Source organism: Thermobia domestica, chromosome 8, assembly GCF_964235325.1.
Source record: "Thermobia domestica chromosome 8, izTheDome1.hap1.1, whole genome shotgun sequence".
Classification (NCBI taxonomy): Eukaryota; Metazoa; Arthropoda; class Insecta; order Zygentoma; family Lepismatidae; genus Thermobia; species Thermobia domestica.
The window spans coordinates 43,730,120-43,745,706 of NC_137461.1; the positions used below are offsets into that span (position 1 = coordinate 43,730,120).

General features: G+C 35.5%; 1 protein-coding gene across 1 annotated transcript in view; it reads left to right on the forward strand.

The window, feature by feature from the left end:
* The window catches only part of LOC145692846 (retinol-binding protein pinta-like), a 62,474-nt gene that overhangs the window by 33,501 nt on the left and 13,386 nt on the right, over positions 1–15,587 (forward strand). Inside the window, exons 4-5 of the mRNA XM_081768360.1 lie at positions 8,549–8,798; positions 13,465–13,575. Coding sequence (XP_081624486.1) covers positions 8,549–8,798; positions 13,465–13,575 — 361 coding nt within the window. The remainder of the gene's footprint in view (positions 1–8,548; positions 8,799–13,464; positions 13,576–15,587) is intronic.

Below are 15,587 nucleotides of genomic sequence, written 5' to 3' on the forward strand. Positions count from 1 at the left end.
TCACAAAATATATAGATATATATATATTTTTTTTTGTTTTGCCCAGCTGGGGAAACTAACAGAGAACAGATGTTTTCTCTCTGTGTTGAAGAAAAAGGAACGAACTATTCTTTTGATATATGGACTGTTTCATTTTTCCTTCCCTCATTGACTTCTCTAGAACAAGCAAAATGATAGTTAAGCTTTCAGGGTAGAAGGGGGCATTTGCCCAACGCAACATATCAACACAAAATGTTTACTTTTAGATTTAAATTTCAAGCAACTTAATAGGAAACCTGTCCTTTCAATTAACACAATTTAAACATTAAATTATACGTTACTCATCTAGAATATAAAGGTGACCCTAAGCAAACTACTTAACACAAATGAAAGTAATAATATAAATAACTCCTGCTTTGTCATTTACAAAAGCAACATAGGATTCTATAATCAATATCAATTAACACATTATTAGATGACGAGCTAATGATCGAATCCCACTGTTGAACACCAAATTTATGTCGGGGCCGGTGGCAGGAGGCGATCAGAACTTTTGCGGCCACTGGTGAGGGAGTCCCACCACAGGTCACGAACATAAAAAGAGATTATTAGCGACAATATCTCTACCAAAGGTAGCCGAAATCCAACTAACAGAATAATTAATAAAGGACCACGAAAGGTCTCAACAATATCACTGACTTAGAGAGTTGCCTGACATTAAAAATGTAATGGAGCTGAGCAGTCTATGGGGCTCGGCAATTTATTAGTACGGTAAGGAGGAGGTCCGTCCTGTTCAAACAATGTCCGACTAACAAGGCTGTCGGCAAGGTGATTTGATAGGGAGAGAGAGAACAGGATGAGTGCCTATGTATGACAATAATTAATTCCAAAGTTCAAGCACGAGTTTACGAGATTATAAAGGAGCCTTGATCCGTGAATGTCCCGCAGGTAATTGCCAGCACTTTAGGGCAATGGCGGCTCCAAGGGGGTCACTAGTTAACGTGAAGCCCACACAACAACGAGATTAATTAGCACACCAAAATATTAGACAACTAGGACTCGTGCAAAGAAATAAATATTTGTAGCGGGACGACAACTTAATAATTAGGCACGTATTATACAACCATGGATTTAAAAATAAAGCTAATGCAATGGAGACAGGATTATTAACACACTTAATGGACCTCAAATACATAAAACTTCACAAGACAAGGTCAGGCTTGGCTATACTTAAATAATTCAGCCTAATAACAATTTAATCGATAAAACAATAAAATGGAAGAGATAGTTATCGCTAACAACCTTAGTTGTAGAATCACTTTACACAAACACTGAAATCGGATATTGGGTGCAAAGAAGTAGACGTGATTCTGAGTCGATGCGAGGAATCAAGATGCACAATTAAAATCACTAAAACAATTTAAATCACTCACCTCGCAATAGAACACCTACTGAGATGAAAGAGTTCCAAGTGGCCTCTGGAGATATCGTCGAGTCCTGTATAAGTCCAGTTGAGCTTAGCGTGGTAACAAGATGTTCACTGCGACCAAGAATTCCCAGAAGATGTCTGTATAGGTTCGAGCGGTAAAACCAACAAGATGCTTCCATTTCCTACGGAGAGTGAAGTTCTTTCTCCAATCGGAATTCTCACGGCGAATGCAGGAATAGTACTGGAGTCGCAGAACACACACAGAAGGGTAATGGTTCACTCAACTTCCCAATCCAAGGAAGATAAAGAGTTCGGTCCTCAACAGGCGAGACTGGTGTAGTGGTTCACGTAGGAACCAGAGAACGAAAGAGATGTGATAATAATGACTTCGACGAACGGCTTCTTCGGAGGTACTTTCTGAGAGAATATGAGTAGGTGAGGTCGTACTTTGAAAACTTTAGATAGGCGTTTTAAATGACTGGAACGCCGAGTTAGAAGTAGTATGAGTTTTATTGTAAGTTGCTTTTGTACAGCGCAGAAGAGTTGATAAGCAATAAGTTGTTATACATCAGAGGTAATTTTAGATGACGCACAAGTCTAGTGGCGTATGCGTGAAACTTGAGAGGGGTCAGAATATGACCAATGATAAAAGAGAAACAAGGGCAGTTCAATGAAGAGGTTGAGTTACGACTGCCTGCATGTAGTAGTAGTAAACTTACTAGAGACAACGTTCAGCACAGTAACAAAGTTCTTGCTGTATTGCACACACGAAATGAAAACAGAGATGGTCCTTGGTAGGAGAACGGAGATGACGGAGTTCTCCACTAACACAGTGTAATAACACACACTGATAATGCACTAAGTTCTTCTCTCTATGACTCTAACAAAGTCAGAGAAGAAACGCAAGTCCGGCGGGCGAAGGACAGAAGCCTGAGCCCGAAGAGTGGGCCGGAGCCCCCGGCGACGAGCACGAAGCTCGTGCCTCGTAGACACACAATGATTTTCCCCTGAGAACAGCTTGTACAGCTATTTTGTATTCAGGGAGTTTATTCACACGTTACGTACGTGGGAGTATAGTAGGGTGGTATCTTTCCAAAAGGGCGGATACTCGTGTGCAATGAAATTAGTCTTTACGTTTAGATTGGGTATTGATAATCTGAACGACTATTTAGGGTGTTAACTAGAATAGTCACGCATGCGCGTTATTACAAACAGTATAAGGCTTTAGCGTCATCTAGTACATAATATCCAAATTAAAAGTCAAAGGTTAATTTGATATTACAAAGAAAATCAAGCTTTATCCAGATTTTACAGGTTTCTTAATCGTTTCACAATGATACCAAAAATACAAGTGTTCCCAAGACACTTATTTTATACGGTGTCAAAATAGACATATTTAGTATTTTCGAAGTGTCAACTTCGGCGCCAAAATGTTAATTATACGTCTACCATGTTTTTGAGAACATCTGGGCTTAAACAGAGGACAATGAGAGTATTCAGAAAATAACATCAGACTCTCAGATAAGACACAAGGGTTAGATATTCCCTTGCACGTGCAGTGAATCGAAGGTTATAGGTTACCAATTCAGATCTGTTTCTCAAGATGCAAAGAGGGGAGAAAAAGATATGAGTTTCCTCTTATGAGAAAACAGCTAACTTTAAGTATTCGTCTGGCTTAGTTATTCCACAGAAAGAACAAAATATAAAGAGAGAAATTTAACATTGACTAATACCTGCAATAATTACATGGCAATAAAGCAAGTAAAAGGTTTTTAAATAGTAATTATGAATTTAATAACAGTAAGAAAAGCAAAAAATTAGGTCGGCCCGAAGGCGCCTCAGGTCGGCCGCTACAAAGCAATAGTAATCCAATAGCCTCTGTTATAGGCGTAGGATCAAACATCTAAATTAACAACTTATTTCCTAACTCCCTATTAATTGTATATCCTATATCACGGCCAAAGCTCAATTGCTTTAGCGGCATCTGTAATGTAGTAGAATCTCTAATCTGACTACATACAGTAACTAACTAGAGGGGACTCTCTCCAAACTGCACTATTCACTTCCAGTGCAGCGGACTGGCTGGCCAAGATCCTACACTCAGGAATCCTCAAAACGCACAGCGACGAAAATAGGGGAGGCAGCCTTTTTATACGTTTTGGCCTGCTAAAAAAATAGCAACAAAAAATTCTTTTGAAAGTTTTTAGCGCCAACTACTCGAATCGAAAATTCCCAGTAAGGGAGACTGAAATACAATGGATTTAGCAGCTAGCCTCCTCGACAGGCTTGTAAGAGAAAAAGTTAGCATGGAAAAAAGCAATGATAGAACTAGCTAAATTGTAAATAATAATATGGTTAATTCTTAAATAATAAGAAATGATGCTCTAATATATATATATACATAAATATACAACATAAATTGATTAAATATTTCCTTACACTAATAATAATAAAATAAATGAATAGATATATATATATATATACCAAAAATTAATATACTCCAGGCCTGGATTTCTAACTTATAAATAAACACAATTATTAAATAGAGCAATATTTAAATTATATCATTTATATTTGAATCTAATATCAGCAAGGTCGCAAGACGTACCTTGCAAAGCACAACTGCCACCAATTGATATTGTTGAGTATTTTTGTACAGACAAATATTCACTTAGTGACCGGAGCGGATGCAACCTCTCTGGAAAAACAAATGAAATATTAAATATTACTTACTCCTTAGACTTGTGATTTTAATAACAATATGATCCAGGATTAGGTAGACTTTAAGACTACCTTTTTTAAGACTATCTTTATTTTACCTTTTTAGATTAGGTAGACTATTATTCAAAATTTCTGTTGTCTCTTACCAAAATTTTGCACCTAAAATCCCTAGATCTAGATATAAGTACGCTCCGTTCTTCAGTGCCGTATTAATGCTAGAGAAACTAATTTTTCTAATAGTCAAGCTAGTAGAACAATTTTTTTTTTTAGAAATCTGTGGAATTGAAGCAAATAAATCATCATTACTCGTGATACTCGAATGTGGTAACGAAATATTTTGTATTGCAACTTTGCAACGAAGAAGTATTATTGCTAATTAGAATTGCTTATTAATGAGCTTAATGAATAGTATAAGAGAAATACATTTAAAATTTATTTCTGAATGCTATGTAATGATTTTTAATATGAAACGTATCTTTCAGTGTACTATAGAATATAGAACTTTTAAAAGAGAAAAAAACTATATGAGATATATAGAAGTTGATTTGATAAGAATTATGGTTATTAATGAATGGTATATACAACCAAAATGTATTGGGTTCCGTTCCCGAAACTTAAATAAACGTTTTAATACAGCGTGCTTTGGGAAAAGAACCGAAATACATTGGAACATATCGGTTCTGTTCACAAAATCGAAATACAGTTCAACATATCAGTTCTGTTCACAAAAACCGAAAACCAAAGTCAATATTATTATGTTTCGAATCGGTTTCATCATCTTCATCTTTTGTAATACCGTTAACTTAAGATCATTTCAAGCTTCAACAATGTTGAACAACTGTGAAATGTTAAGCCGAGAGAATAATCTACAAAAACAAACGGGTGATTTTGTTACAAAACCTATTTCTGTTATCTCTACACACAGAGCCCGAAGGACAAGGTATCAAGGTATGGCAAAAAAAAAAAAAATGTCAAACCTGTCCGTAATAGGGCACACACACATGTCGTAATCATACTAAACACAATGCCAACAACGTGAATAATACTGTCACTAAACACACTGCAAGAAGACGCTAGACGCTTTAATATTAATTTTAGTGGAAATAATGCTAGTTTAGTCAGTAGACAACATTTAAAAGGTGTTAAATTTCTATTCTAACAATATAAATGGACCTATTGCTTTTGATAAAAATATCCTTAAAAATTTCTAGATCAAGCGACAAAGTAACACTGATTACACACTGACAAGAGACAAACGACAACCACCTCACGTTTCCGCGCATGTGTATAAATTTTTGACGTGCAATTATATAATCTCAAACATTGCCCCAATGATCAAAACATAACATACTAATCCGTCAAAACTAATGAAAACAAGGCAGTAGATCATTTTGACATGCTATAGTTGCTCATATTTGTTACGGACATATCCGTAATGTGAAAAAATCGACATATTTCCTTATGTCCACCATTAGAAGGGAATTCATTTGTACACATTAAAGTATGTCCAAATTTGAAGACATGCATTTTTGTGTTGTTTGAGTCGTTTCGGTCTCTGTGTATAGCTTTCCATCATTGGCTTCAATATTCAATGTTGTTTCCAGTGAAGGACTCAATAAACATTATTTTCTCGAAAACTCTGTTTCGCTTTCGGAACCAAAACAACTTTCTCTGAAAAACCGTACAGAGTCAGAACCGATTTTCCTGGGACATTGGTTTCGGATCAGGACCGAAATCGTTCCTATTAGAAACTCTTTTCCTATTCCGTGCCTAGATTTTTTTCATCATTTCAGAACCGAAACCCATTAGATACTGTACAATAAAAATGGAAAATGGAAATTTTTGTGGAAGAATGCTAAATTTAGCCTGAACTAGTGGTAAATTTGGGAAAGAATAGTAAATTTGGAGGAAGGATGGTAAATTTGGAATAGACTAGTGGTAAATTTGGGAGGAAGAATGGTAAATTTGGGGTACAGTAGTGGTAAATTTGGGAGGAAGAATGGTAAATTTGGGGTACATTAGTGGTAAATTTGGGGGAAGAAAGGTACATTTGAAGGGAAGAATGATAAATTTGGGTTGGACTAGTAGTAAATTTAGGGGGAAGAATGGTAAATTTAGGGTACGTTAGTAGTAAATTTGGGAGAAGAATGGTACATTTGAAGGGAATAATGATAAATTTAGGTAGGACGAATGGTAAATTTGGGGTACAGTATGGTAAATTTTGGGGGGAGAATTGTAAATTTGGTTACAGTAGTGGTAAATTTGGGGGAAGAATGGTAAACTTGGGGTACATTAGTGGTAAATTTGGGAGAAGAATGGTACATTTGAAGGGAAGAATGATAAATTTAGGTTGGACTAGTGGTAAATTTGGGGTGAAAAATTGTAGATTTAAAGAGAGAATGGATTGAAGAAATTCACTCAAACACTTGGGGCGAATGAGTGTCCCTGGGTTTGCGTAAAAAAAAACTCTCGACATTAAGCGTCAATTTAGTTGCTTCACATCTTAATTGCCTCTAAATTATCTTACAATTTAAATAGTTGTGGCTCCTGAGATAAATCACATAGATTAAAATTAAAACTATATCACTACGTTCCAGAGAAGAATATCCCTTACGGGAACCGGGGTTTTGGGGGTATTTTTTAGACTTTCAATCAAGCAGCTACTGCATCGTCACTATTTATCCTAAGATCATGGTTCATACCTCATTCTCTTCAGAATGAAGCTGGCTTTCAAATGGTACCACTTGCATGCTCATACCATATACCAGGAGAAGGGAAAATGATGTCAAAGGGAAAATTTCGGGGATTTTTTTCACACTTTGGGCCCCTTTGGAATGGCCCTGTGTAACGTAGAGATCTCAAAAAATCTGATAAATAGTACTTGGTATACTGAATGTATGTGCCAAATTTCAAGTTTCTATCTTGAATACTAAGGGCGGGAGAAATTTTATCAAGAATTCCCACAATGCTCCAAATTACCGCAAAACACCATGATCTCAGGTAAAAAAAAATCCTGAGACATCTCTATTTACCCTAGGACTATAATCCGCCAATCATTCTCTTCAGAATAGAACTGCCTTTCAGGCGGTATCATTCACATGTCTCCATCATGTATCTAAGGCGGGAAAACCACGAAGAAAGGGAATTTTTGGTCTAAATATCCCTTTTTCAACTTTTAGCTTCTATGGACCCTCCTGTTTTAATACAGAAATCTGAAAAAAAAGCTGTTAAATACTACTCGGTGGACTGAATGTTTATGCACAATTTCAATCTTCTAGGTGCAAAAATAAACCCGCCAAAAATATATATACCGACAATGCCCCATATTCCCCTATACAAAAGCGTATTTTGATAAAAGTTCCCTGACACATCCCTAACTACCCTAGGGTCATGTTTCGCCCATCATTTTCTTCAGAATAGAACTGCCTTTCAGACGGTATGACTCACGTCTCTCCATCATGTATCTAAGGCGGGAAAATCGCGAAGAAAGGGATTTTTTGGTCTAAATATAATTTTTTTTCAACTTTTAGCCCCTCTGGAACCCCCTGTTTTAACGCGGAGATCTGAAAAAAATCCGATAAATACTACTAGGTGGGCGGAATGTTTATGCACAATTTCCATCTTCTAGGTGCAAAAATAAGCCCGCCAAATATATATATATATACCGACAATGTACCATATTCCTGTATACAGAAGGATATTTTGTAAAAATTCCCTGAGACATCCCTAATTACCCTAGGGTCATGTTTCACCCATCATTTTCTTCAGAATAGAACTGCCTTTCAGACGGTATGACTCACGTGTCTCCATCATGTATCTAAGGCGGGAAAATCCCGAAGAAAGGGATTTTTGGTAAAAAAATATCCCTTTTTCCAACCCTTTGCCCCTCTGGAACCCCCTGTTTTAACGCAGAGATCTGAAAAATCCGATAAATACTACTAAGTGGGCGGAATGTTTATGCACAATTTCCATCTTCTACGTGCAAAAATAAGCCCACCAAAAATTAATGAACATAGGCTTAATAAAAGAAAATATATATTTTAGAATTATGACGTCACCACCTCCTATGTCTCGACGCAGGAAGGTGTGTAATTATACTAAGGTCTTCTAAAATGCCTCTGGACTTGAAAAACAAAACAAAACAAAAAAACGGACGAAAAAGCTCAAATAGGAGAGTTATAACGCAATGTACCATGAAACACCCGTATGGTACAAATTGTACCATCGGATCCCCAAAGGGATATTTACGTAATGTCCTAATTCTTATTAGAATATTAGGTAAATATATTTCTTTTGGTTTATAACATTAGAATTGTAAATTTACCGATGTGAATTCCCTTAAAAGCCACCACTGAAAATTAAGTAAAAAAAATCAAAAATTATTAACTATTCATATTTATTCTTTTTTTTCTGTTTCAGATTTATGCCTCCAATGCCTAAATTGACACCAGAAGGATATCGTGTATGGGTAATGGGAATAAAATGTGATGCCAAGACCTTTGACTACAACCAATTAAATCACACGCTAATGTACACAATGGACATGCACTTGAAAATGGATGATCTCAGAGCTGGTGATGCGATCATTTTCGATTTCTCAGAGTTTACATTAGGACATATAATGAAAATCACATTAACTATGGCAAAGAAACTGATGACGTGTATACAGGTATTAGTTTCTATCTTATCTGTTTACAAAGAATTACAGTTTAAACTAACCATATTTATTGCGCTATCGAACTAGATACAGCATGGCCTACTCATATGGAGGAAGAAATATATTAGAACCACATTAGTCAGGAATGCTACAAGAAAACAAACACATTATTGCACATGGAAGGTCGTCTAAAAAAGCAGAAAATTTTGAGAGAAGCACAGTGCTGTCTTTTTTTCATAGTGATATGCTTTCCATCAAGCAAGGTTTTGTTGTGACAGTCATTTTTTTTACCCTTATACGCGAAATTAACCACATTTTCTCGAAACATGCATGGAAAACAGCTAGTTAAGCTGTTTATTAACAGATTATTAAGTGTTAGGTTGTTGTGGAAGAATAAAGTTTTCACTTGGTATTTAATTTGTCGTCAATGACCCCATAGGTAGGGGTAATTGAATTTCGGTAAAATATTGTAGGGGCAGAATTCTCCCGCAATTTAAGTGTACTTTAACAACAGGCTACAAAATTATAAAGTTAGAAGTTTACTGGACACACATGCCACATAGGTATTCGATTTGCCGAAGGTATCCTTGTTGTAAGTGATGAACATGGTGAGCAATTCCATCAGCAAATTTCAAGAATGAAAAAGAGGTACCAAAGCAAATGGAGTCCTAGGATGATGGCCGACTACTGCTGGACATTGAAGAGACATCACAGAGGGTAAATAGAGCCGAAAATTATTTACAACTTCTTAGGTAAGTACTAATGGTGTTTACTTTTTTCTTTACTATACAACAAGGATATTTCCAGCAAATAAAATTTCTATAGGATATAACGTGTGTCTCATAAGCTGTTAAAGTTTATAATTTTGTCGCCCGATGTTAAGGGGCGACAAGGGGGAGTATAATTGAAGATATACAAGTTCTATAATATTTTACCGAAATTCAATGACCTCTACTTTCCTATGGAATCGATTAGAACAAACCCCATTCCACTTGAAAGTTTTTTTTTATTTTTCGACAATAATCTGGCATCTAAATCATCCTTCTACGTTAATAAATAGCTGAGCTATGCTGCGCTGAACACATTCACGTTTCAAGAAAATACGATCCATTTCGCGTATAAGGGTGAAAAAAAATGACCGTCACAAGAAAACCTTGCCTGATGGAGAAGTTTTGATTACATTTTGAATTCAGAATGAAAAAGAAACTTACACTTGGTAATTTTGGTTCTTGTGAAGAAAGAAAATGTTGTAGACCAAAGTAATTATTCGTTATTCAAAATAATTGTTTGCTACCTGAATAATTTTACTGAAATAACGAATTTTCTTCGAACACTCGAATAAAGGATGTTCGAAAAATCTATTCTTTGAATATTCAAACTATGAATTATTCGAATTTTAAGAGCACAAGTATTTACTTCCCTATTTCCTTGTTCTATTTATGGGATTGCATCTCTTACATTTTCGTTGAAATACTCGCCAATGGGGATATCCACTATTTTTTATTTAATTTAAAAGACTATGAAATGAAATCTTTGAGTTTTACGTCCCACGGTTATGCCGGTTAGGCTAAAGGATACGGTGATGATGTGTAATGAATGGAATGGTGGAATGAAGAAAGTGGGAGAAAACGGGAGAACACCGAGAAAACCCACGCACACGGTGTTTGTCCACCACAAAGTTCACTTGGCGGGGGCTGGGTTTGAACCCGGGACCCCAAACACTAGAGGTGAAAGGCCCAATTTAAAACACTAGTGTCTGGAATAAATAAGTATATATTTCTTTCTCTTATATACTCAATCTTAACAAAAAAATGGACTTTGAAAAGTCCTTTCAGCTCCGTCCACTGAAGACGACCCCGCTCCATGTTTCCTCGAAAATGACGTCAGTGGTGCCTAAATGTTCAATCGGAAGTCTAAGGGGTTATCAGAATATAGAGTGTTATTAAACACTGTCACTAATATGCAATAATTAATTATTTCAGATACAAACTATAAAAATGGCGAATCAAATTTATTACGAACGATTTTGCTAACAAATTAGCTTTGCACTACTACAGCTAATTTATATAGACTACTAAGTTCCTACTTCATGAAATACTTGTACAATATTTAAATGATAAATAACACAATAACTACTAGTATATATCATTTAAACTAGAAATAGAAATTACTGAGCAAAGCAACGTTTGTTTTAAAATAATAACTGTTACAGAGTTATAATGTTAAAATAAACGTTGCTTTCTTCAGTAATGTGTATTTCTGGTTTAAATTATTTAAGATAGCAAAGCTAATAGGCTATGAACTCGTTAGTTATATATATCAGTTTACACTATGCATAAAGTGTACAAGATAAATACACTATTTCAATTTCATATCACGCACATGTTTTAAGTTTGAAATACATATAAATTTTATAGTGAAAATTCTTGTGAAATCATCCTAAATCACGAAGCCAACAAAAATAGATTTGTCCTTAACTACCTATTACCACAGAGGTTCCAAATTTCAGTTCTACGTCCTTGGCTATGTCATGCATGCTCAGGGAGACGATGATGATGATGAGAATGAATGAAATAGTGGAATGAAGGAAGTTCGAGAATCCCGAGAAAATCCACATACACGGTGTTTGTCCTGTACAAGAGTCACTTAGCGTGTGCTGGGACCGACTCTGGAACCAGAAGTGAATATTCTACCGCTGACTGAGAGCCTCCACCACCCCCGTACAGACAATCCAATTATATAAGATTGAATTAAATAACAACATATATTTGAGACTGTCTTTGAACAAACTCTATACATAAATACCTAAGACTATCCATTGCTTTGGATTGATTATTTTAACAAAAGAAACACTGATCAAAGATTAAAACCCTTATATATTATAATTTAAAATACGGTGGGTTTTAACCCTACAATGCATATTGTATCATATTTGATACAAAATAAATTATGGCTAGTATTAGTGTTCACGTCGTGAGCTGTATCACAAATACATATTGTATCATATCTGATATTTCTCCTGAGCACATAGTTCACCATATATCCGGTAGATGTCAGGAAAATGTTGCTTCAGTACAGAGAGAAAGAAGTCGTGTGCGTGCTTAGCGAAGGTGAGAATAGAAGAGTTCATGGGTCGTTTACTCTGAAGGACAAAGAATAGTTTTGAAGTTGCAAAAATTCCAAGTTCATGAAGTAAGTTTCCTAATTGTCTTTATATGCTATAATTTGATTTTGTTCGAGAGAGGAACATGAACTGTTGATGCATAATGTATCGTAAGTGATACAAAGTATTTTAATATTTTAGCACGAAAAAATACTTTAGGACATTTTTCTATTCGGATATTAATTAGAAGTGTCTTATCATATGCCTGTATATTATTTCACTTAAATACGAAAAAAATCACACCCTGAAGGGTTAAGCTTTAGTCAGTGTTTCTTTTGTTAAAATAAATACCTAGTTCACTTACATCTTCGCAAAAAAAAAAAAAAAAAAAAAAAACTGTTTTTTTTTTTTAAGTTAAACATCTCACGATTATATCCTTTAGGCTAGAGACGGGTGATTATGAAAGTGAATTATGATTAAATTAAATGTTGTGCTCTTCCACCGGGAATCGCTCTACACCTCAGGTAAACGCGTTAAACATTAGACCAGCGGGGAGAGCTTATCTCTTCCTCATTCGGTTCAGTTCATTCTCTCTCATTATGAAAGGTTCTCGGTGTGGGTAAGGAATGAAATATATCAGCTTTAGTTCTCTCCTTTTACTTAAGCTTTGCAGTTACGAATCACTTTTTGAAAAGGAGAAAGAACAAGCCCCCAAAGGGGGACATCTGGTAACCCAGCAGAAACCTAGCATAGCCCTCATGAATAGGGCCACTTATAGTTTTTATGAGATCCAGAAAAATATTCTCTGAAAACCTCCCCCTCTTATGAAAACAAGCGTAGCCTACCGTTGTCAATTTTGTTTTTGTGAAAATAGGCAAGTAACAGTTTAAAAGTCGATAAATTTTTGTATTATCAATGGTCTAAATTATATCCTTCTCAGTTTAGAATTCGCTAAACTAAAATATTTTAAATTTAAGCTAATCTCTACAAAAGTTAAAACTATTTTCTCATTGTCAGATATTTATGATTTAAAAATTCACGATTGAATGAAGATCACTGAAGAAAAAAATTCACGGGTCCCTGACATTTTTGGGGGATGCTCCATCTTACAGGTGGCCCTGCTCAGAAAGGAAAACCAGAATTTCATATTTACTCTACATTGTTCACTGAAGTTTACATTTCAACCGAACCTTCAGTAAATTTCCAATAGTGAAGAAGTCTATTTACAAAAATTAATTTAGTTATTGTGCACGGCAGCTGAATTGGCATTTGACCTTGAACGCATCTCTCACCTTGACCAATGAGCCTATAGAAACGTTGCCAAAGCAGGAATGGGGAAGAGCGATTCGGTCAACAAGTTGTTTGTTCTTAGTGATGTGAGAACTTTGTTAAGATGTCGAAATATTCAGGAATTTCTTACTGAGGTTTGGCAACAACGCGTTTCAAGTTCATTGTTCACGCTGTATGTAAATTCGGCTACCGTGTTATCTAATAAGATATTGTAATATTACTAAAGTATATAATACCAAGCGAAATGTTAACGCGTAATATATTTATTGATTTTTTTTTATATAGGAAGGATATCCAATGAAGCTGAAGCAGGTTCACGTGATAGGTTCACCTCAGCCAATACAAAAGCTTATTAACTTATTCATGGTGTTCGCAAAAGAGAAAATTCAGAAAAGGGTAAGTGGATTTTATAGTATATTGTTATAGTATGCATGTTCATGTTGTCCAAAACGCAAACTTGTACATTGACAAGTAAAGGGTCCAAATGGATGAATCGACTTGTGGAATGAAACTTAGTGCGTCTGATAGAGAATGTGAAAATATGTGTATGTTCAAAGTTATAGCGGCTGAGCGCCATAAGAAGCGGAGAGGGAAGGGGTCAAAGTTGCTTGGAGAAAGGCTATGCTATGTTATTGAAATACATCAAATAAACTGTTGAATCGTGAAAATAGTGAAATATAGACAACTCAAACAGTGATAGTTTCACATATTGGCAAAAAAAGAATGGACACAGTAGAGTACTAACTTCCGCCGCCATTTTGAAATCAGTGATATTTTATGAAATGGAAAGATAGTCATGTGATATATCAATTAGGGCCAGCATGTTCTCAAAAGTCAATTATGAACTTTAGTGATGGTTAATTTTCCTTATTTGGAATATTTAGGATCATCTCTATAATTATTTACGGAAATCTAGGAGACTGACACCCGTATGTTGAAAATTTGGACTATGACGAAAACACATGTAAGTTAAACATATCTACAAGCCAAGAAAACTAACAGTGAAATTTGGCAATAATAATGTTATAATATAGAACTTTGATATTAAATTTCACTGTTAGTTTTCGTGGCTTATAGATATCTTTAATTTACATGTGTTTTCGTGATAATTCAAACTTTCAAAATACGAGTATCAGAATCCAAAAATTTCGTAAATAATTATAAAGAATATCCTAAATCTTCCAATGATATACAAATAACGACCAGTAAAGTTCATAATTGACTTTTTGAGAACATGCTGGTCTTATTTGATATATCACATGACCACATTTTCATTTCATAAAATATCACAGATTTCAAGATGGCGGCGGAGGTTAGTGATATACTCTACCCATTCTTGTTTTGCCAATATGTGAAAGTACCACCGTTTCCATTGTCTATATTTCACTATTTTCAAGATTCAACAGTTTATTACATGTATTTCAATAACATAGCATAGCCCTTCTCCCACCAACTTTGACCCCTTGCCCCTCCGCTTCTTATGACACTCAGCCGCTATAACTTTGAACATATTTTCACATCCTCTATCAGACGCACTAAGCCTCATCCCACAACTCGATTCATCCATTTGGACCCTTAACTTGTGAGTTATCACCTTATTCCTTCTGTTACGAAAAAGCAAAATTACTTTAAAATCAGATAGAAAAGTGCCTATGTTGGTTCAGTATAGGGACAATCAACAAGAAAGTTAAGATTTTATTTCTCTAGCCACCAGGACTAAAAGCAAGCCGATACATGTGTGTAATGATGACTAACCTAGGTAATCGAATCAATTTAAAAAAATACACGGTTCAGACTAACAATGTATTTGGCTGATTACTTGTAAAGACCTTGATCCTAAATTACCAAATTCACTACAGTGAAAATGATTGGGGATCTTTCTTGTTCCCTGCATCTAAATTCAATAGTGTTAAGTATGCAGCACTTACACTTTCTATTCTCACTGGAGACACTACTGTGGTGTATAACTATCCATGAAATGGTTCAAACACTGGTTCTTGGAGAAGCCCAAGAGTCCTTGTACAGTAGTTCTTTATTGAAGCTGCCAGCGTAGTCTCTCTTTTGGTGTTCCGGGATTATTATTGAATTCCATAGTTTTCGGGTTTTCCGCGAAAATTAGATTTCAAATTCAATCTTTTAGTCCATTTTTGTAGATTTCATGAAATATTCTACAACAATTGCAGTCTATCACTTCGATTTGATTTGACTTCAGTTTAGCGTCCCATTCAGCAGTGAGGCTGTGCAATCCGAACCATAGACTGTAAGCTCCCACCGGGAATCGAGGGTGGTAAAACGCTTAGCGTTTTCACAAGTTTCACGTATCTACCAGGTTGTTCATTCGTCCGCGGTTAATCGAACCCTCCTTCCTTCTTATAAGCATTTCTATTTATCCTCTCTTGTCTTCAGTC